This window comes from Microplitis mediator, chromosome 9, assembly GCF_029852145.1.
Source record: "Microplitis mediator isolate UGA2020A chromosome 9, iyMicMedi2.1, whole genome shotgun sequence".
Taxonomy (NCBI): Eukaryota; Metazoa; Arthropoda; class Insecta; order Hymenoptera; family Braconidae; genus Microplitis; species Microplitis mediator.
In genome coordinates, this window is record NC_079977.1 from 21709922 (window position 1) to 21733530 (window position 23609).

The 23609-nt window shown below is 31.1% G+C and overlaps 3 protein-coding genes across 3 annotated transcripts; 2 read left to right on the forward strand and 1 right to left on the reverse strand.

Moving 5' to 3' along the window:
- Positions 1 to 5926: 5926 nt before the first annotated feature.
- Positions 5927 to 10410, forward strand: LOC130674480 (fibrillin-1-like). Its single transcript, XM_057479821.1, has 14 exons — positions 5927 to 6078; positions 6340 to 6591; positions 6666 to 6917; positions 6993 to 7244; positions 7319 to 7570; positions 7643 to 7894; positions 7967 to 8218; positions 8293 to 8535; positions 8596 to 8766; positions 8826 to 9077; positions 9149 to 9400; positions 9475 to 9837; positions 9917 to 10210; positions 10280 to 10410. The coding sequence occupies exons 1-14, from the start codon at positions 5985 to 5987 to the stop codon at positions 10348 to 10350; spliced, it is 3252 nt and encodes a 1083-aa protein (XP_057335804.1). The 5' UTR covers positions 5927 to 5984; the 3' UTR covers positions 10351 to 10410.
- A 666-nt stretch (positions 10411 to 11076) lies between these two features.
- Positions 11077 to 15004, forward strand: LOC130674339 (prion-like-(Q/N-rich) domain-bearing protein 25). The gene is made up of 10 exons (XM_057479640.1): positions 11077 to 11273; positions 11351 to 11590; positions 11722 to 11895; positions 11983 to 12225; positions 12299 to 12472; positions 12726 to 12968; positions 13038 to 13208; positions 13319 to 13561; positions 13630 to 13920; positions 13991 to 15004. Exons 1-10 carry the CDS (start codon positions 11189 to 11191, stop codon positions 14059 to 14061), a joined length of 1935 nt encoding a protein of 644 aa, XP_057335623.1. The 5' UTR covers positions 11077 to 11188; the 3' UTR covers positions 14062 to 15004.
- A 33-nt stretch (positions 15005 to 15037) lies between these two features.
- LOC130674341 (uncharacterized) lies at positions 15038 to 23384 on the reverse strand. Its single transcript, XM_057479643.1, has 8 exons — positions 23122 to 23384; positions 20582 to 20783; positions 20291 to 20513; positions 18995 to 19310; positions 18814 to 18931; positions 17616 to 17831; positions 17440 to 17550; positions 15038 to 15539 (listed from the first exon to the last, which is right to left on the reverse strand). The coding sequence occupies exons 2-8, from the start codon at positions 20756 to 20758 to the stop codon at positions 15330 to 15332; spliced, it is 1371 nt and encodes a 456-aa protein (XP_057335626.1). The 5' UTR covers positions 20759 to 20783; positions 23122 to 23384; the 3' UTR covers positions 15038 to 15329.
- Between the last annotated feature and the right edge of the window lie 225 nt (positions 23385 to 23609).

Consider the following 23609-nt stretch of genomic DNA (forward strand, 5'->3'; position numbering starts at 1 on the left):
ATAATAATTAATTCTTCTAATAATTCAATAATCGAATTATTTAGAAGTATTTATAGTATTGATTTACTTCTATTATCTGTGAATATTTCAATCGGATGTAGTAATTTTTTAAATATTTTTCAGAGTAATTATTGCAATATTACTTTTTGATGATTATTTTTTGTTTGATGAATTATTTATACTTTCGCAGTATTTGCAATGTCATTTTACTTGAATACATAAATAATTATAATCGATTTTATTCGAATTGTATGTAATTGCATGTCAATTAGAATAACAACAATAACAACGCAGTCTCTACGACGACAACAAAACAACGACAATAACCATAACAAAAACAACAACAAAAACAACAACAAAAACAACAATAAAAACAACAGCAACAACAACAGCTACCACAACAACAACAACAACAACAACAACAACAACAACAACAACAACAACAACAACAACAACAACAACAACAGCAAAAACGAAAACAAAGACAACAATAAGGAAAACAACAAAAACAACAACAATAATAATAATAACAACAACAACATCAACAAAAACAACAGCAACAACAAAGACAACAACAACAACAACAATAAGGACAACAACAAAAATAAAAGCAACAACAACGAAAACAAAAATAACAGCGGCAAAAATAACAACAATAAAAACAACAGCAACAACAACAGAAACAACAAAGACAGCAACGACAACAATAAGGACAACAACAATAATAATAATAACAACAACAACAACAACAACAACAACAACAACAACAACAACAACAACAACAACAACAACAACAACAACAACATCAACAAAAACAACAGCAACAACAAAGACAAAAAAAACAACAATAAGGACAACAACGAAAACAAAAATAACAACGGCAACAACAACAACAACACCAACAACAACGACAACAACAACAACAATAATAACGACAACAAGAACAACAACAACAATAATAACAGCAACAACAACAACAAAAACAACACCAACAATAATAATAACGACAACAACAACAACAACAACAACAACAACAACAACAATTACCACAATAACAACAACAAAAACAACAACGGTAACAATAAAGACAACAACTGAAACAACAACAACAACAACAACAACAACAACAATAAAAATATGACAACAAAATAAGTATAATAATAAATTGAATTTACTCACAATAAAAATAATAACATTAGATTCATATGGGGCAAGTGTGCGCAAACCCCATGCATTTAAGTCCGAAATGAATGGGTTTGCGCACACTTGCCCCACATTACTCTAAGAATGAAATGACCTAAAAAAAAAAATGCAACAAAATTATAAAAGAATGCGATAAATAATAATAGGTACCGAATAAGTGTATCTAAGTAGCAATTACAAAAATTCTAGATAAGTATAAGAAACCAATAAAAAAAATAAAATAATAATAAATAAGAAAATAATAGAGAAAAAAAAATTCCTTGTGTGATAAGAAAGCTGAAAAATCACGATTGTTAACACGCAACGTCCTTAAATTTAACCGAAACACGAATGTGCGACAGAGGCAAACAAAATGTCCGTGCAAGCGCGTCCTTTGTTATAATACCGGTTTCTGATGACGTTTTCCCTAAGAAATGTGACGTCATCAAGCTTAACGCCGAGGATGTGAGGTCAAGGTGTTTTAGTATCGACTCTCATTACGCCCTGAGGATTAAATATTTTTTTTGTACTCATATTTTAAATCGCGTTATTCAACTCGCGAGTTTGAAAAAACTTTGATTTGAAATTCCCGCCAAACTATTAAATTCTCGTTAAAAATCAATCAGACCTTTTTTGTAGAGAATTTTGACCTTTTCAAAATCATTCCTCATAAGTTTTGTCATATTTTCAATACTGTGGCAGTAATATCGATTCTAATTGATCCCCTCTCTTTAAATATATGAATATATATAAGAATTTATTGAGTGCCAAAATCAACTTAAACTCAATCAGTCAATCAGTTTGTGAGAATGAGAACCAACAAATTACAGCCAACACACGTGACCTTTTTACTGAAAGGTCATCCATGCAAACAGCCAACCTCGTCTTCGTTGACGTCCACCGTCGATCTAAGTCCGAATGAAGGGGAGTGATGAACAAAGAGATTGAGGTTAAGGAAGCGACGCTATCTTGATAGCGCACGCCATTGACCGCCATATTGTCGATATTCAACCGGTGAATTTAAATATTTATATTAGACTGTGCCAAAAAAACGACTATTTTTTTTTTTTCATGAAACGTCTTAAAATTTTGGTAAAGGATATCAAAATGAAGGACCTGTTAAAATTTAAGCCCCCAATATTAATATCGAGAGGTCGCTAATCGTAACTTTTCATTTCCCATTTAAGTAACATGGAATTTTTTTTTTTTTTTTTTCATTTGGAATTCTATAACTCATCAGCAAATCAGTGGATCGAAAAGGTCGACTTACATTTTTTGTTGGAAATTGAACGCTCTACAAAAAAGGTCTCTTATTATTTTTCGATAAATTTAATTTTTCAAAAGTTATTCGAGGTCAAAGTTGAATCCACCGTAAATTTTAGTATTATGTGACTTTTCCGGCGAAACTATCAGAGTTTTCACAAAATGATATAGGACCTTTTTTGTAGATCATTTCATTTCCCACAAATTATCTCCAACAAATTTTCCGAAATTTTTGAAAATTCTTTAGTTATTTGCATTTGAAAGTAATGAATTAAAATCGGCCAGCAGATATCTTGTTAGAATGACATTTAAATGCAAATAACTAAAGAGCTTTCAGGAATTTTGAAAACTTTGTCAGAGATAAGTTGTAGGAAATAAAATGACCGACAAAAAAGGTCTGATAACATTTTGTGAAAACTTTGATAGTTTCGCCGGAAAAGTCACATAATACTAAAATTTACTATGGATTCAACTTTGAGCTCAAATAACTTTTGAAAAATTAAATTTATCGAAAAATAATAAGAGACCTTTTTTGTAGAGCGTTCAATTTCCAACAAAAAATGTAAGTCGACCTTTTCGATCCACTGATTTGCTGACGAGTTATAAAATTTCAAATGACAAAAAAAATTTTCCCATCTTATTTAAATGGGAAATGAAAAGTTATCATTAGCGACCTTTAATATTAAGGGCTAAAATTTTAACAGGATCTTTATTTTGGTATCCACCAAATTTTAAGACCATTTCTGAAAAAAAGTAGTCGCTTTTTTCTAGCACAGTCTAATATATATATCCCTCATAAAATATGATATTCATATCAATAGCAATCAATAAAACGGAAATAAAAATAATATAAAATAAGTATGGAGATAAAAAAGTAATATTAATGTTAATTTGTAAAATACAATTTACAGTGTAATTTGAACACTGAGTTATTTAGTCGTTTTGTATTATTGGATCGCGTGTGTGAACACACGTCAGGTCGTTTGGGGGAGGGAGACTGGGTAGAAATGGGGTGGATTAAAATGGAATTGAGTTTTGCGTTATTTAAACGCTGTTGTACAATATAATAGTTATTATAGGTTTATATTGTGGCTCAGAGGTCAAGGTTATAAGTCACGATCCTCGAGTATGAAAATTAATTAATAACTAGGTGAACAAAATAATATAAATATTAATGTAATGTAATTAGAATGGGAGAAAAATATATGCCTTGGAAAATTAAGGGTCTTGTCAAAGCCCCCCCCCCTACCCCCGCTTGTTGAAAATATTTCATAACCTAAAAGTAGCGTCATAGCCGTATTAAAATTTGATTAATTAACGAATTAGACAGACGTTTTTTCGTTTGTTATGATGCCCTCTGGTGGAAGAAACCCCAGAAAGTCCCAGAAAATTTTTATTTTTGACTTTTATGACTCATTCGAGACTTAATATGGAGGACACTCGAGTATTTTTATGGAAACTTGCCCTTAACTTTTTTTTTGTTGGAAATAACTGTACCTACTATCGGGTCATAAAGTATTGACCCTAAATTTAAAACATGAATAACCCCCAGCGGATCCGAATTACGGTAAATTTCCGTAATTTACGGCAAAGTGCCGCATTTTTGCCGTAAAGTTGTGGTAACAGTGCAGTACTTTACCGTAGAAGTTTTGTAAAATTGCGGTATTCCACCATAAAATTGCGGTAAATTTGCTGTATTTTACTGTAATGTGAAGCTTTTCACTGGAATGTCTGTTGATAATCGGATATTTGACTGTAAACAACTGACTTTACTTGACATTTCGGTACCGTGTCTTTAGGATTTAGTATTGTGTAGTGCTGGATATTATTCAAATCGTAAAGAAATCTGTTCTCATCGGTGTTGACCGAACTTTCAAATTGTAGATCTACATTGATATCATTATAAGTATTCAGATAACTTAGATTTTCTCACATTAAAGGTATAGATTAGAATCTATACAATTTAATAATTTTTTAATTTTTCGATCTACTTTGATTTTTTCTAATAAATGTAAAAAATTAATAATTTGATCTACATTCATCAATATAGAATGCCGTATTTCTATTCCAGTATATTTACGCTATTTTTCCCGTAGTATGATCTTATTTTGCGGTGTTAGATGTTACCCTAGCAGATCCGAATTACGGTAAATTACAGCAATTTACCGTAAATTACCGCAATTTACCATAATTTCGCCGAAAATCTACGGTAATTTACCGTAAATTACCGCAAGGTACGGTAATTTGCCGCAATTTACGGTAAATTGCGGTAAATCACGGTAATCTACGGTAAATTATCGTAGATTTTCGGCGAAATTACGGTAAATTGCGGTAGATCACGGTAATCTACGGTAAATTATCGTAGAGTTTCGGCGAAATTACGGTAAGTTGCGGTAATTTACGGTAAATTGCTGTAATTTACTGTAATTCGGATCTGCTAGGGCTTGTGTTTAAAAAAATCGTATTAGAACATGAAACATATAGATCGTTAGATTAAAGTCTCTTCTATTGCTATCCAAAATTTCATGAACCTAAAAAATTTTTTACCCGAGATATAAACAATTGAAGCCTAAAAAACGTGGTTTTGGAGGGGTATAAATTTAAGCGCCATTTTTGATTGTTTATAACTTGGTAAATAATTGTTCTGTTGCTACGCTGATTTTTTTTGTCTATAGTAAATCCTTGCCGAGTAGAATTCACGAAAAAAAAAATTTTATTTTTTATAAATTATTGCTATAATTTATAATTTATCGTCACGGACCATCTTGGGATCTAATTAAGATACGAATTAGATTCAAATTTGTATTTACGCAGAAAGCGATATTGAATATTTTAAGTGAGCGATGACTGATGCTGATCGCGATTTTTCTGAATTATGTCCAATACTTTGACCAGATAGTAGTAGCGACGTTTTTTATTCCTAATGATGTCTTCTAGTCAAAGAAATACGAAAACTCTAGAAATAATTCTTCTGATAATTGGGGATGACAATTTAGGCAAATGTAGGCTCGTTCTGCTAAACTAGGACTTGAGATACCAAGTTTTAGTCAGTCAGTCTCAATTAAATTGATCACAATCAATATTCGTAAAAAAAGTTATAAAAATTATCTCTTGTTGTTTTGCAAATCTTTTCTTAAAAAAATACTTTTAATAAAATTTGCTAATATATAAATCTTTATCCCGCTAGTTATCATAATCATGATAAAAAAAACATTATTCACAGTGTCGTTATCGCTAATTAAGAGATTGCAATACTGTAATATTATAAAGTTTTATATAACGGATTTATCATTTCCGAGAATTCGAGTACAAATCAATTATATACAAATATACAATTAGCCCTGTTGGTATTTTGGGTATTTAGATAATCGAATATAACCAAATTCGATAGCACTATCAGCTGAAATTATCGACTGGATCAGATAGTGTTGAATATTTATTACATCTTGATATCAATTTATATAAAAGGCAAAATTAAATTTACATAAGACAGTTCTCAAATTTTTTCCAGTAAAATAAATTCCGGGTCTAATATCGATATGTTAAAATTAAATAAGTGGATATTTGCATTGATTATTTGCTTTATAATTGTCAAAAATTCATCTGGGCTACCCAGGAATTCTTCTCTTCGTGGTAATGATTTTTTTTTATTTTCACTTGACAATAAAAAGTTTCTCGGGACTTTATTTTATCCAGATTTTTCTGATACGCATGAGCGGTGCAAGAATAGTTCAAATTAACTTATTCGAACCGAACACCGAATTTGAATTGATTAATTTGAAATCAAATGTTACCAATAATTTGAATTTTTCGGTTCGAATACTTTCGAAATTTGAATTATTTGCATTTGCCTAATTTTGATAATTATTTATTAATTTAACGGAACAATATTAGGTCATGGAGATAAATGCAGTACAGATAGCGATTGTGCTTCAATAAACGGTCGTTGTTCACGTCGTCATAAATGTGTTTGCAAACGTTCATATACTTTTTCATATGGAAAATGCACTGCAACTCTTGGCGCCCATTGTGAAAAACCTTCAGACTGTAACATTGAAAATGTCTCTTGTTTAGACAAGAAATGTTTTTGTCCAGAAAACATGCATTTAGCTAGAAATAAAACTTCTTGTATAAAAACCGCTATAGGTAATTAGATGGCGCCCAGTTTCCATTGTTCGGGATCAGAAATAATGTAAATAAGTTTATCAATATTGTTTTAGCTCTTGGTGATTTTTGTGAACAAGCTAAAGATTGTCAGAATGTTGAGCACTCAGATTGTTCTAGTGGCAAGTGCGAGTGTAAAGATAATTATTTTGAACAGGACGAACAATGCGTTAAAGGAATAGGCGCAAATTGTACACAGGATTCCGAGTGTAAGGTAATTGGTTCAGAGTGTACTGAAAAAAAATGCCACTGCTTAGAAAATATGCATCCAGCTAATAATCGATCCTATTGTATAAGAAACGCTGCAGGTAAGTCAATGGCGCCCATATTTCCTACGGGTATTATAATAATAAAGAAAGTCTATTAATTTGATTCTGTTTCAGTTCCCTTTGATTTCTGTGAAAAAGATGACGATTGTAGTGCCGTAATGCATACAAGTTGTGATGATAAAAAATGTGAGTGCCAGGAACCGTATTTTGCAAGCAATGAAAAATGCGTTGCAGAACTTGGCGCTTATTGTGAAAAACCTTCAGATTGTAACATAGAAAATGTCTTTTGTTCTGACAAGAAATGTTTTTGTCCAGAAAACATGCATTTAGCTGAAAATAAAACTTCTTGTATAAGAAACGCTACAGGTAAGTCAATGGCGCCCAGTTTTCATTGTTCTTGCTCAAAAACAATGTAAACAAGTTTATCAATATTGTTTTAGCTCTTGGTGATTTTTGTGAACGAGCTGAAGATTGTCAGAAAGTTGAGCACTCAAATTGTTCTAGTAGTAAATGCGAGTGTGAAAATAATTATTTTGAACAGAACAAACAATGCGTTAAAGGAATGGGCGCAGATTGTACAAATAAATCTGAGTGCATGGTAATTGATTCTGAGTGTACTGGAAATAAATGCAGTTGCCCAAAAAATATGCATTTAGCTCTAAATGAAACCTCTTGTATAAAAAACGCTACAGGTAATGCAATGGCGCCCATATTTATTACGGGTCTTTTAATAAAGAAAGTTTATTAATTTGATTTTGTTTCAGTTCCCTTCGATTTCTGTGAAAAAGATGACGATTGTAGTGCCGTAATGCATACAAGTTGTGATGATAAAAAATGTGAGTGCCAGGGACCGTATTTTGTAAGCGATGAAAGATGCGTTGCAGAACTTGGCGCTTATTGTGAAGAACCTTCAGATTGTAACATTGAAAATGTCTTTTGTTCTGACAAGAAATGTTTTTGTCCAGAAAACATGCATTTAGATAAAAATAAAACTTCTTGTATAAAAAACGCTAGAGGTAAGTCAATGGCGCCCATATTTATTATTGATTTGGTAATAAAAAATACTTATAGATTGAATTTCGGTACAGCTCCCCTCGATTTCTGTGAAGAACATAAAGATTGTAGTCCCATAATGCATACAAGTTGTGAGAATAACAAATGTATGTGTAAAGGAAATTATTCCGCGATATATGATAAATGCGTTGTAAAACTTAACGCACCCTGCAACGAACATACAGATTGTAATATTGAATATGCCATTTGTTCAGACAAAAAATGTTCTTGTCCAGAAAACATGCATTTAGCTGTAGATGAAACTTCTTGCGTAAGAAACGCTACAGGTAAATCAATGGCGCCCAGTTTCGATTGTACAATATTGTAAACAATACAAATAAGTTGTGGAACTTTTTTTTAGCTCCTGGTGATTTTTGTGAACTATCTCAAGATTGTCAGAATGTTATGCACTCAATTTGTTCTAATAGTAGTAAGTGCGAGTGTATAGAGAACTATGTGGAACAAGGCAAACAATGTGTTGCAACAATCGGAATTCCGTGTAAACAAAATAATGATTGTCAACTTTTGAATACTTTATGTTACGGAAGCACTTGTCAGTGTGAAAAGCAATACGTTGCTTTGTCCAACAAACAATGCAAGGAGAGTAAGTTTCTTTGTTAAACAATTCTCGACAAAAACAAAAATACAAATGATTTTTTTACAGTTTCCAGTTACGGAAATTCTTGTACCGATCAAAAACAATGTGCCTGTAAAAACTACCCCCATTGTTTCCTGAACGAGACTTATATTGATCTTGTTTGTTCCGAAAAATGCGAATGTCCAAACGATTACCATTATATTCCCGAAAAATTCTCTTGTGTTCATACTGCAAAAGGTAAAAAGTTTGAGAGGTTAGAATAAAATTTTGAGTACATTCTTCGACTACTATTTCAGCTTTAAATGACCAATGCGATACCGATGACAACTGTAAATTACTAAGATATTCAATTTGCTCTAATAAAAAATGCACATGCGCGAAAAATCACTTTGTGCAAAACGAAGAATGCGTCAAAGGATTTGGCGCCGATTGTTCACGTAACAGCGACTGTCGAGTGATTAATTCTCTTTGTACTGCCTCTAAATGCAGTTGCCCAAAAAATATGCATTTAGCTCTAAATGAAACCTCTTGTATAAAAAACGCTATAGGTAATGCAGTGGCGCCCATATTTTCCCGGGTCTTGTAATAAAGAAAGTTTATGAACTTGATTTTGTTTTAGTTCCTTCCGATTTATGTGAAGAAGATAAAGATTGTAGTGCCGTAATGCATACAAATTGTTCAGGCAACAAATGTAAGTGCCAGAAACAGTATTTTGCAAGCAGTGAAAAATGCGTTGCAGAACTTGGCGCTTCCTGCGACAAACCTTCAGATTGTAACATTGAAAATGTCTCTTGTTCAGACAAAAAATGTTCTTGTCCAAAAGACATGCATTTAGCTCTAAATAAAACTTCTTGTATAAGAAACGCTGCAGGTAAGTCAGTGGCGCCCATATTTTTTATGGTTTTGATTGAAAAAAAAATACTTTTATACTGAAATTCGCTTTAGCTGTTGACGATTTCTGTGAAAAAAATGAAGATTGTGGTTCCGTAATGTATACAAATTGTCAAAAAAATAATTGCGTATGCAAAAATGATTATTGCCAGAAAAATGGAAAATGTGTTGGAAACCTTGGCGCTTCTTGCAGCAATATCGCAGATTGTGATACAGAAAGTAAATTAAACTGCATTGATAAAAAATGTTCATGCATCGAAAATTACTTTCTATCTGATGGTCGCTGCAAACAAGCTTTAAACACACCTTGTTCAGGTGACGATGATTGTTCAGGGGTAATAAATGCTCGGTGTATTGATGAAACTTGTAACTGTATGGTCCATAACGTTCAAGTATCAACTACACGCTGCATGCCAGGTTTGTTTGTTATCAACTTACATCGTCATCCAAAATCAATGCAGTTACAAAAGTTACTGGTTTTTTATTTTCATTCCAGTTTCTGCTTTCAACGAGGGATGTGACTATGATGTACAATGTACTGAGCTCACACCAAATGCAATTTGTAAATCATTACATCCAACAGATGGCGCTGATAGCGAAAAACAAAAGCAGTGTCAATGCAGCGACGGTCAACACTATCAAGGCAACGGCTGCTATGCAACTAAAAAATTAGGCGAAAATTGTGATAATTTGTATGAATGTTTCGTCACATCCAAACCTGAGACGGTTAAATGTCAAAATCAATGCATTTGTTCTGAAGAATATAAGGCACTAAATGATACTTATTGCAGTAAGTTGAATATTTTAATTTATCTATATAATTATTGTTATTTCTCTTATCAAATTTGTGTTTTTACAGGTGGCGCAGGAAGTATTGTCGCTTCAATTTTATTAATGATTTCAATGTTTACTATCAAATATATATTTTAATAAGATATTATTGTTACAGTGTAATTTTTTTCCGATAATTTAATAAAAATATTAATTCTAGTGTTTTTTTTTCACAAATTTCATTTTCCAATCGCTTTTTATTCGCAATTTTGTTGATAACTCGAGTTTTCCGAGTGGGCGCCATCTTTGTTTTGACTAAAAAAAATCAAAATACCCGAAAGCTTGGAAAAGTCTGTTGCTTAGGGTCTGTTTTAGTGTAAAAAGACAAAGTTGCGTCTTATCATTCTATTTCGAAGCGGCCTGTTGACCACTACGGGGAATGGGCGCCATGGGCAGGCCTTCCTAAGCCTAATTTGTCCAGAGTCTCTTTATTTCCTGAGACGGAAGATATTTTAGACCAATAATGCAAGGATTTATAGTGATTGTGATTGTGATTAGTCACTAAATATCAATGCAGGAGTTCTTTGAACGTCCAGTTAACCTACAGCCTGGTCGTCACTTGATTACATTTTCCGATGTAGGTTTCGACTAGGAGAAGATGGGGATCTACGGGACGTGTGTACCCAAAAAATATGAGGGTAACTTTGAAGGTTATGATCAAACATGACCTATTCGGGCGCCGAGTCCAATTTATCTTGGATTAAATACAAAAATCTTAACGTATCTTTAAATAAACGCAATAATTTATTTTGAATAATCGCGAATATCTTTACATATGATAGCGCTATCACTCGCTTATCACCAAATCCAGATTATAGAGGTCTATCAATGATTGAAATTAAACGCAATATAAAATCGAACTTTGAATTTAAAGTAATTGACTTTTCTTTTCATTCTACGGCTCCAGTAGCAGATTGAAAAAAATCAGAGACCGAAAATGTCTAATTTGAATAAATGGATTGCAATAATTAGTGTTTATTTACTAACTTTCACATATTTGTATCAAAGTGCATCAGCTACTGGTAATATTCATTTGTTGTTATCGTACATAGTAAAGTTTTTTAATTCGTAGAATTAAATTGCATTGATTTCGTTTCAGTTCTTGGTGACAAATGCAATAAAACTTTAGATTGTGAAAATCTAAGAGGGTCGCATTGTTTACATGACAAATGCGTCTGTGAGGAAGGTTATTTTGAGCAGAATGGAAATTGTATTGCGTTAATTGGAACAGGGTGTGAAGGTGACAGCGATTGTCTAATGGATCACTCAAGTTGCATTGAGAACAATTGTCAATGCCGTTACTCTCATGTTAATTTGGACAACAAACAATGTTTGGAACGTAAGTTTTATTACTGAGTGATTGAATGACCTCTAGCGCGCCGATTGGCTGCACGAGCCTAAGGCGAGTGCTGCCAACAAACGCCCAAATCCCTTCCCAGGGTTCTATTGTTTCAAAAATTTTATTTCCAGGTCTGTCTCACGGAGATTCTTGTCAGCATGACATACAATGCGCATGTCAAAACAATGATAACTGCATTGTTAATGAGACATATGTCGATCTTACCTGCAAAGAAAAACTTTGTTCCTGTTCCGAAGGTTATCATTACGTGCCCAGTAAAAATTCCTGCATTAAAAGTGCAAAAGGTAAACAAACAAAGTACAGAACAATGAAAATCTTTTCATTGTTTGATACGAATTTAAGTTCGGTCGTAACAAATAGAATCATTTCAGAATTAAATGACGAGTGTGAAACAAATGACAACTGTCTGACTGTTCCAAACTCGCGGTGTATTAACAAACAATGCGCGTGTCCTGAAAATCATTTTATAAAAAACAATAAATGTTTGCTTGGAATCGGCGCTTCTTGTTCTTTGAGCAGTAACTGCAGCGCGACCAATTCATACTGTTCGCTATTCAATGGTTGCAGTTGTGAATCCAATCACGTTAAGTTATCTGTCGAACAATGTGTTCCAAGTAGGTTCAAACAAAGATAAATTGATTGTTTGTATATAAACAATGTGTAATTTAAATGTTTAATATTCTACAGCAAAAGCACTCTACGAATCATGTGAAATAAACGAACAATGTTCTTGTAAGCATGAAACAAACTGTTACTTAGGCGGGACGAACAAAGATCTCGTTTGTTTGAACAACAAATGTGATTGCCCAGCTGACTATCTTTATGACCCCGAAAGATATTCTTGTGTTTCTGCTCCAAAAGGTAGGACGAATGTATTGTTTATACAAAGCTTTGATTATTTGATTGTTTTCTAAAGAAACCTCATGATACATAACTTTGTTCCTTTTGTTCTAATAGAATTAGTTGAATTTTTCTCATTGTTTCTTGTCAGAACTTGTCAGTAATCACCAAACAAAGTAATTCATCTAGTTCAACACTTATAACAAACAATCGATTATTTTATACAACCCAAAACAATGGACTTTTATTGTTTGTTTATTTGTCGCAATCTTAGTTTCAGATCTAGGTGGCCATTGTTCGAACAACACGGACTGTTCTCTCGTGAATACGGAGTGTACTAATAGTCAATGCAGCTGTAAACAATATTACTATGAAGTAGGAAAATATTGTTTGCCTGGAATCGGAGCGCCTTGTTCGGGCAGCGAATGTCGAGCAAACAATTCCATGTGTGCGACAACTGGGCATTGTATTTGTCACCCGAGACATATTTTTGCTTCGATCGATCGCTGTATTCCCGGTACACTTTAAAAACAATAAAACAATTACATTGACTCGAACAATATTTTTAATATTTATGGATTTACAGTGAGATCTTATGGCGAACCGTGTGAACAAGATGAACAATGCTCGTGTTTGTTTAACAAGTGTCGGCTGGATGAGTCATACAAGGATATTGTTTGTTGGGACCATAAATGTGGTTGCCCTGCTGACTTTCACTATGCGTTCAGAAGAACCGCTTGTGTCCACAGCGCACAAGGTACCAACGCAAACAATGTTTGTTTATTTAAAATTTGTGTCAATGCATTGTTTGTTCATTGTTTGAGTTCGAGGCTATGTTGTAGTACATAGTAAATCGCTTTGTTTCAGATATTGGCGCTCAGTGCGACAACGACGACAATTGTATGCAACTTCTTAATACAAAGTGTATTGATAATAAGTGTCAATGTATAAAAGATTACTTTTCTCATGACGGTCGATGCAAACAAGGGCTCGATGCATTTTGTATCAGCAACAATGATTGTTCAGCGATAGAAAACGCCCGTTGCGTTGATCATAAGTGTCAATGCAAAGAAAATTATGTTAAACAATCAACCGGGCGCTGCGTAGCCGGTTTGTTTATTGCTATAGTGCATCGTCACATAAATTTACGAAATTCTATGAAAAACTTTTCATTGCAGTTTCTTTGTTCGACAAACAATGTGAGTACGACATACAATGTCATGCGCACACCGAAAATGCAGTTTGTATATCAAGCGCGACAGATGGCACTGGCAACGGCGAAGGAAAAAAATGTCAATGCAGTGCCGGACAACATCATCATGGCAGCAAATGCCATGTGACGAAAAAATTAGGTGACGATTGTGATCATGTGAGTCAATGTTTCGTCACATCCCACTATGCTAGTGTTGATTGTCGTAGTCAATGCACTTGTGCTGAAGGGTTTACGAGATTAAATGAGACATATTGCGGTAAGTTTGATGTTTGTATCAATTTATAAGATTAGAAGTTTGTAAATTATCGAAATTTTGTTTTTTGTAGATGGCGCTGGGGGCGTCGTTGCCTCATTGTTGTTAATAACTTTAATGTTTGTATTCGAATTTTTTATGTAATTTACAAATCATATGTATATATATTATATCTATTATACTGTGTCAGTATTAACATTAAAAGGTCGTTACTCGTAATTTTTCATATCTCATTTCAATAAAATGGAAAATTTTGTTTTTTCTGTGGAATTTTATAACTCGTCAACGAATCAGTGGATTGGAAAGTTCGATGAATATTGTCTGTAGGAAATTGAACGCTCTACAAAAAAGGTCTCTTATTGTTTTTCCATAAATTTAATTTTTCAAAAGTTATTCGAGGCCGAAGTTAAATTTATAGTGAATTTTAGTATTATGTGACATTTCCGGCGAAACTATCAGACTTATCACAAAATGTTATAGGACCTTTTTTGTAGATGATTTTATTTCCTACAAATTATCTTTTACAAATTTTCCGAAATTTTTGAAAGTTCTTTAGTTATTCGCATTGAAAAGTAATGAATTAAAATCGGCCAGAGGATTTCCTGTCAAATTGACATTTAAATGCAAATAGCTAAAGAGCTTTCAGGAATTTTGAAAACTTTGTCAGAGATAAGTTGTAGGAAATAAAATGACCGACAAAAAAGGTCTGATAACATTTTGTGAAAACTTTGATAGTTTCGCCGGAAAAGTCACATAATACTAAAATTTACTATGGATTCAACTTTGACCTCGAATAACTTTTGAAAACTTAAATTTATCGAAAAATAATAAGAGACCTTTTTTTTAGAGCGTTCAATTTCCAACAAAAAATGTAAGTCGACCTTTTCGATCCACTGATTCGCTGACGAGTTATAAAATTCCAAATGAAAAAAAAAAATTTCCCATGTTATTTAAATGGGAAATGAAAAGTTACGATTAGCGACCTCTTGATATTAATATTAAGGGCTCAAATTTAAACAGGACCTTAATTTTTGTACCATTCACCAAAATTTTAAGACCATTCACGAAAAAAATAGTCGGTTTTTTCGGCACAGTCTAATATATAAATAAATAAAAAATATATTTTTAAAATTTATTTATTAAGTTTTGTATTTACATAGAAAAAAATTGAAAAACGATGCATCGATAGTTCAGTAAATTTATATGGTAATGAAAAATTTCTTTTTAAAAATTAGCGTACATTTAAAACAGTAAAAAATTTTATCACTATAATAATGATCAGTTCTATTAAATAATTACTTATTAATCAATAATAATTATAATCTTTCTGAATTGTTTGCAAAAATTTGGGTCAATAAAAAAAAAAATTCTCAAATTTTTTATTGGTCTATTAACTTATAATTAATAATTATTTAAACTTGAGGATCATTTGGTGCAGTCGGACGGAATTGTGACAGTAAATATCCACGTTCCATTTCATTAACTTCCTGATTTTCTTGTCCACTACCACCTACTACGTTACTGTTAAAACCGATACCACTTATTGCAATATTTGAACGGGCTAAGCTATTACGTTGTCTACACATATATGGTGTTTCACCTGGTGATGGTGTTTCACGGCCCTTAAAATAAGTAAATATACATTTTTAGTATTAATTTCAAGCCATTTATTACCGCGTCTAGTAAGAATTTGTGGTAGCGAGTCTTGTTTGCCGCATAAGCCAAAGGCTTGTGCTGCCAACATAAGCGAAATCGTCTCTTTGTGATGAAAACTTGAATTGTTATGGTAAAATTAACGCCATTATCAGGTTAGTTAGTGTAAATTAGGCATAGGAAATGATACTTGCCGCAGAAACCAAAGGCTTGTGCTGCCAACATAAGCAAAATCGTCTTTTTGTGATGAAAACTTGAATTGTTATGGTAAAATAAACGCAATCATCAGGTTAGTTAGTGAAAATTAGTCATAGGAAGTGATATTTGCCGCATAGGCCAAAGGCTTGTGCTGCCAACGTAAGCAAAATTGTCTTTTTATGATGGAAATTTAAATTTTTTTAGAAAGTCACCGTAATTGTTATTTATTTGGTGCAAATTAGTCATAGGGAGTGATATCTGCTGCATAAGCCAAAGGCTAGTGCTGCCAATGTAGGCAAAATTGTCTTTTTGTCATGAAAATTTGAATTTCCATTTTAATGTTAACGTAATTGTTAATTGATTCAGTAAAAATTAGTCATAAGAAGTGATATTTGCCGCATAAGCCAAAGGCTTGTGTTGCCAATGAAAGTTAAATTGACTTTTTATACTCAGTGTTGATATTTTACTGTCAAAAAAGTAGTTAATAGATTATTTAATAAAGATAAGTCGAAAGAAGGGACGTTTTGGCTACAGAAGCCGAAGGCTCGTGCACTCAATGTAAGTGTGATTGTCTTTTTGTAATGAAAATTCAAATTTTTATTATAAAGTAAACGTAATTATTAGTTGATTGAGTAAAAATTGGTCATAGGAAGTGTTCTTTGCGACATAGGCCTAAGGTCAGTGCTGTCAACGTTAGTGACATTGGATTATTACACTCAATATTGTTATTTTTATGGTCTAAGAAAAGTAATCAATAGATTGTGTAGTTAAAATAAGTCGTAAGAAAAAACTTTGGCTGCAGAAGCCGAAGGTTTGTGCTGCCAACGTAAGTGAACTTGTCATTATGTGATAAACATCAGGAATTTTATTATTAATTCAAAGTAATCACTAGCGTATTTAGTAAAAAGTAGTCATAGAAGGTTTTCTTTGATGCCAAAGCCGAAGGTCCGTGATGACAAGGTAAGTAAAATTGTGTAATTTTAATTAAAAAATACACATCGTTACTGTCACTAAATGTAATCAGTTTTTTTAGTAGGAAATAGTGTTAGGGATTATTGTTTGTCGCGAAAGCCTAAGGTGAGTGCTGCCAACGTCAGTAAAAGTTTCTATTCTTACTAGAAGCGTAAAAAAATATGCAAACTAATGAGGGCAGTATTAAATATTTGGGTAAAATGGCCATGTAATTATTCAATGCTGCCCTATTTTGATAAAAAAAAAAAAAATGGATTTTTGGATTACGAATAATCAATGGAACTGGATTCGGACTGTAATGCTTCGCAACAACGGCCAAAAAGTGATAAAGGTGGAGGATTTCTCTTGAGATCATACTGAAGGATAATTTTTTAAATTTAGGATGGATTATTTATTTATTCAATGCATAATTTTGGCTTTCCACATTTTTAAAAATTCATCAGAGTTATGGCTTGTGGGTACTCATTCTAGAGGAAATTTCTCCAGGAACCCAAGAAAATGTAAATTAAAAAAAAATTGCAAAATTTTTGAATTTTTTTTTTTTCAAAAATTTTTTAAGCGGAACCTAGTCATGTTGGTACTCATTCTAAAGGGCTTCGAATAAGGAACATAAATTTAATATGACCTGAGCCATAACTTTAATTACGCATTGAATTGATGATTGAGGTGACGGAATGATTAATTAAAAATATTAAATACCTGTTTAGATGGGCCACAGCAAGTTGCTTGATTGCATGGTTTGTCTGTTTTAGGGCAATCTAATACGCAGTCTTCAGTAGGAGTTTCTTTAACTTCACTATTTGAATGATACTATAAAAAAAATGTTAATTAGAAATAATTTTTTTTTTTTCAATAGAAATAAAAATAAAAATTACTTCTATAAACTCTGGTTGTATTGTCGTAGAGTGTATGCCCTCATTATGGAAGAATTCTTTGACTTGTTCAGCGATTTTCATGTACTCGGACAAATTCCTACAGCGAATGTGTGCCGAGGCAATAATACGATCACCAGCCAATTGCCATACGTGGAATTCATGTACTGCTAATACACCGTCAATGTTTTCTAGCAGTCGCTGTTGAATGGCTTCAACCTGTTTTTAAATAAATTTTTAATTTTTGTGTCAGTTAAATAAAATGATTATCATTTTTATTATTTTTATTGCCCAAGTATTGACTATACGTCAAAATGGATAAGGACCTTTTTTGTAGGAAATTTAATCCTCTACAAGAAAGGTCCTTTTCAATTTTCCTTAATCTCCGTAACTTTTCCCGTAATTTAATTTTTAAAATTTCAAAATCAAATCCCCTAATTTAAAAATATTTATTTTTTTACTTTCTTTGACCTTTTCCGACTTAAGGTCACATCCTACACTAAAATACCTAAAGACCTTTTTTGTAGGAAATTAAATTTTCTACAGGAAAGGTCCTTTTAAATTTTCCTTAATCTCCGTAACTTTTCCCGCAATTTAATTTTAAAAATTTCAAAATCAAATTCTCAAATTTAAAAATATTTCTTTATTTACTTTCTTTGATCTTTTCTTGCTTAAGGACACATCCTATACTAAAATACCTAAGGACCTTTCTTATAGAAAATTCAATCCTCTACAAGAAAGGTCCTTATCAATTTTCCTTAATCTCCGTAACTTTTCCCGCAATTTAATTTTAAAAATTTCAAAATCAAATCCCCCAATTTAAAAATATTTATTTATTTACTTTCTTTGACCTTTTCCGACCTAAGGTCGCATCCTACACTAAAATACCTCAGAATCTTTTTTGTAGAGAATTAAATTTTCTACAAGAAAGGTCCTTATCAATTTTCCTTAATCTCCGTAACTTTTCCCGTAATTAAATTTTTTAAATTTCAAAATCAAATTCCCCAATTTAAAAATATTTATTTATTTACTTTCTTTGACCTTTTCCGGCTTAAGGTCGCATCCTACACTAAAATACCTAAGGACCTTTTTTGTAGTAAATTAAATTTCCTACAAAAAAGGTCCTCATAAATTTTCCCCAAAACCCGTAACTTCACCCGCAATTTAATTTCTAAAAAAAAAACTCCAAAAATGAAATGACCTGAATGTGCGTCGGCACAGTCTGCAAGAGAATCAAAGCCGATTCCTGCAGCAACGGCCACACTGATCTTAGAATAAGAAGTACCAGGAGCAGTGACAAAGCTGGATCGATATAAAACCTGTAAAATAAATAATTTAATAAAACTGCCACTAAAAATTTCTATCAATTTCTAATTAATTACCTGTACTCCCACTGAGTTTTCCAGACAATCAGCGCCGACACAATGACGATCACTGATCCCAGAGCATCTGACAAAACGTGAAGAAATACTCCGCGCATGTTCATCTGACTCGCATCGTGACTGTGCCCATGAGCTTTTTTTACTGGAGTCGCGCTGCGATAAGTTCCCTTGCTTGTACTCTTATCATTCTCATGATCATGATCATGGTCATGGTCATGGTCAGGGTCAGGGTCATTCTCATCAGTACCTACTAGTGTACTCAATCTATTGTGACTTCTTGATATTCCATGCGAGTGTCCGTGCATACTCCCATGTTCTAAATTTTAAAAAAATTTTAATTTTTAGATGGAAAATTTAAATTGAGGTCATGTAGAAAAGGAAGTGAGTCAAACCTAGATAGGAAGTTGAAGGAAGGATGTAAGGACACGTGTGTGGACATGACAGAGGACACAGTCGATATAAATTTATTTCTTCGTGTTTTATTATTTTTTTATCTTTTTTTTCTGGAGGAAAATACACTTATTATTTAGTATAAAGTACTTATTTTAGGTACTGTTATATGGAGGAATTTTTTTGTGGGGGTGGGAAGCCGGTCAGTGACAGGTTGGCAGCACGCGCCTTTGGCTCGTGCGGCAAACAGTGAGAGATTTATAATATTTTAGATTTCTGGGTTAAATATCAGAGATACGAGGAAAAGTTACTGAGATAATTTTGTAGAGAATTGAATTTACTACGGAAAAGGTCTGAGTAAATTTTACCGTAAGTTTGATAGTTTTGACAAAATTTCAATTTTAGTAAACTGATTTTTTTTATACTTTTTAAAAAAATTTTTATTTCCCAAACCAAGAATTTGAATTCTGGGTAAACTATCAGAGATACGATAAAATGTTACTGAGATATTTTTGTAGAGAATTTAATTTACTACAAAAAATGTCCAGATCACTTTTATCATAAGTTTGATATTTCTGCCAGAAATTTGAATTTTAATAAACTGATTTTTTTTATATTTTTAAAAAAAATTTTTGTTCCCCAAAACTTTGAATTTAAATTTCTACGTAAACTATCAGAGATACGAAAAAAAGTTACTGAGATATTTTTGTAGGGAATTAAATTTCCAACAAAAAAGCTCTTCATCAATTTTTTCATAACTGTGATATTTAAGTCAGAAACTTAAATTTAAAAAAGTGTTGGCAGCACGAGCCTTCGGCTTATGCAGCAAAGACCTCAGGATTAATGACTTTGTAGAGTTTTTTCATTAATAATAATTTGAGAGGAAGTGTAGAGAAGTAAACTTACCATGGAATAAACACAAGCCTATCAAATTAACAAATAATCCCAATGCGCCAACGATAACAAGTAATTTAGCTTCGTGAATCTCTTCAACTTCAATAAATCTCTTACAAGCTTCAACTGTTATACTAAAACATAATGCGACTAAAAATACAGCATTAACTAATGCACCTAATACTTCAGCACGTGCCCATCCAAATGTATTTTTCGACCATTTTTTTGGCGACATCTGTAATTAATTATTTGTTATTAATTAATTAATTAATCAGTTGAGGTATTAATCAACTGCAGACTTACTTTGACAGAAAGAAATGCAACAACGAGGGCAGCAACGTCCGATAGCATATGAAAACTATCCGCGATTAATGCCATCGAATTGGTTACGTAACCGACTATTATTTCGACTAGGAAAAAAAATGCTGTCAGCCATAACATCGTCAATAAACGACATTTTTTACCAGTGTAACGACCCATTGTTTGTTTTTATATTTTTATTTATCTGTAATTATAAATTTATAAATTTTTTATTTTAAATTCTGGGTAAACTACGCGAGATACGAGGAAAAGTCACTGAGATAATTTTGTAGAGGATGAAATTTCCTATAAAAAATGTCAACAACTTTTTTTTGTATATTCAATAGTTTAGTCAGAATTTTGATCCATAGTATGTTGGCAGCGCGTGCCATAGGCTCGCGCAGCAAAAATTAGTAGTCTGTCAGTATTTTTAAAATTCTAGCTAAACTGCTGGAGATACGAAAAAAAGTTACTGAGATAATTTTGTAGAGGACAAAATTTCCAACAAAAAATGTTCATGACTTTTTTTTTTAACTTCAAGATTTTAGTCAGAATTTTAAGTAAAAGTGGATTACAAAATTTCATTTTTTTAATTTTGATTTCGTTTACTTTTAAATTAAATTCTGACCAAACTATCAGAGCTACGATAAAAAGTTACTGAGATAATTTTGTAGAGGACAAAATTCCCTACAAAAAATGATCACAACTTTTTTTTGTAAGTTCAATAGTTTCGTCAGAATTTTAATTTAGAGCGTATTGGCAGCACGCGCCATAGGCTCACGCAGCAAATATAAGTAATCAATCAATATTTTGAAAATTCTGGCCGAACTACTAGAGATACAAGAAAAAGTTACTGAGATAATTTTGTAAAGGATAAAATTCCCCACAAAAAATGTCTAAAACTTTTTCTTGTAACTTCAATAATTTTCTGAGAATTCGAATTTAAAATTATCAAAAATTTAAAATATAGAAACTATGCCTAAAAAAAGTATTTTTGAACAAACATAAATAAATACAGATAAAATACAAGCTACCCTAGATTTATTAGTTAATTCATAAATCTTATCACTCGATTACGTGAAAAAAAAAAAAATAATAATAACAATAAAGAACAAACTTATTACTAAAACTTATCTCTTTGTTTCTTTATCATAAGTAAATCACTTAATCTTAGGATAAGTCAAAAAAAAATTATTTATTCTTTATTATCTTACAAGTATTTATATATTTTTCAATCTATTAAAAAAATTTTTTTTTTTTTCATAGAAAATTTTATTAAGAAAAATTTCAAACAAATTTAATCTGTTGTTTTGTTAAAAAACTTTCGTGAAAAAATAATTTAAATTTATTATTTCTTAGTATTACATATACATATGTATGTACATATGTATATATCTATATACATATTTAGTTTAATGAATCAGAGCATAGAAATAAAAATCCCATGACGATTAACTATAAAATTAAATTTAAATTGACTAGATTTATTTCGATTACTTTAGATTAAGAGTGAACTATTAAGTAAATTTAAAAAAAAATTACAGATTTTTTTTTTTTCTATGAAATTTTAATTTTCTACAAAATAATTTTATAAGAAATCGTAGAAGAAAAAAAATTATTTTTGTTGTTGGGTTTAAAATAAGATTAGTGGGTTAATTTATCAAGATACGACAAAAATGTATAAGAACAAATTTGTAGATAATTAAATTTTCTACAAAAAAGATATCAGTGATTTTTTTGATATATTTGTTAGTTACCGAGATATTTAAGGGAGAGACGGAATTTAAATTCTAATTTTTTATTGGGAAAAATATTGGTTGTTGTTTTATTGGAATTTAATTCATGGCTAAATTTATGAACATATATTACAATATATATACATAAATATATATACATATAACACATGAATCAATTAAAAAAATTTTTGATTTCCATGTCAAAAATTTATAAATCTTCAAATCTTAGTTCAAAAATTTTATATAAAATATATATAAATATGACAAATTTCTATATTTATCATCACAACTAAATATATATAAATACTTATATAATAAATCAAATCCCAAAATCTACTCATTGAAAGAAAAAATAAAAAAAAAATGATTTTGGAGTCAGTCGACGTTAAATAATTTTTGAATTTTTTTACAAAACGAATTTACAAAAAAAAAATTATTTTGAAAAATTCCACCTGTAGTTTTTTAAATTTCCTACATGTGCATTTTTTTTGTTTTTTTATTTTTTGAATTAATTTGTCAAAAAAAAAAAAATCCAAAAATTTTTATGATTCCATTAGCAGACAATTAAAAATTTTCGGATTTTATTTTCTAGAGTTTAATTTAAAAAAAAAAAAAAACTAAAAAAATGCACATGTAGAGAATCAAAAAAACTATAAGTGCAATTTTCCAAAATATTTTTTTTTTTGCAAATTTGTCTGGTAAAAAAATCCAAAAGTTAATCGGCTAATTTCAGTGTCAAATTTTGAATTCTGTAAACTTCATAATTAAAATAATTTTAATGACTAATTAATAAAAAAAAATTCTCACCTTACTCACGAATCAATTAACAATTAATCGATTAATTAAATACTTTTTTCACCACGTACTCGTTAATTAAACTGACAATTCAAATTAATTAAGAAAATATTAAATTATCGAAACCAAAAATGGCAAAATAAATTTTATCATTCATACATTTCATATATTTCAATTTCCACATCATTAACTTTAATTATTTATCGTTAATTACATTTGTTATTATTTTTAAAAAAACTATTTTTAATTTCACTGATCACAATTTTTTTCTAACCAACAAAACAATTTTTAAATATTCAATTTTATTATGTAATTATTTATATATATATTTATATATATTTATATTTATATAAAAAACACTTTTAATTAATTTTATTTAATGAGTAATAAAAATTTCACGTCATATATATTTTTATATCTTTAGATAATTTTTTTTTTGCTGAAAACTTCAACTCGTAGGAAAAAATGAGTCGTGATATTTATGAGATAAAAAAATATAT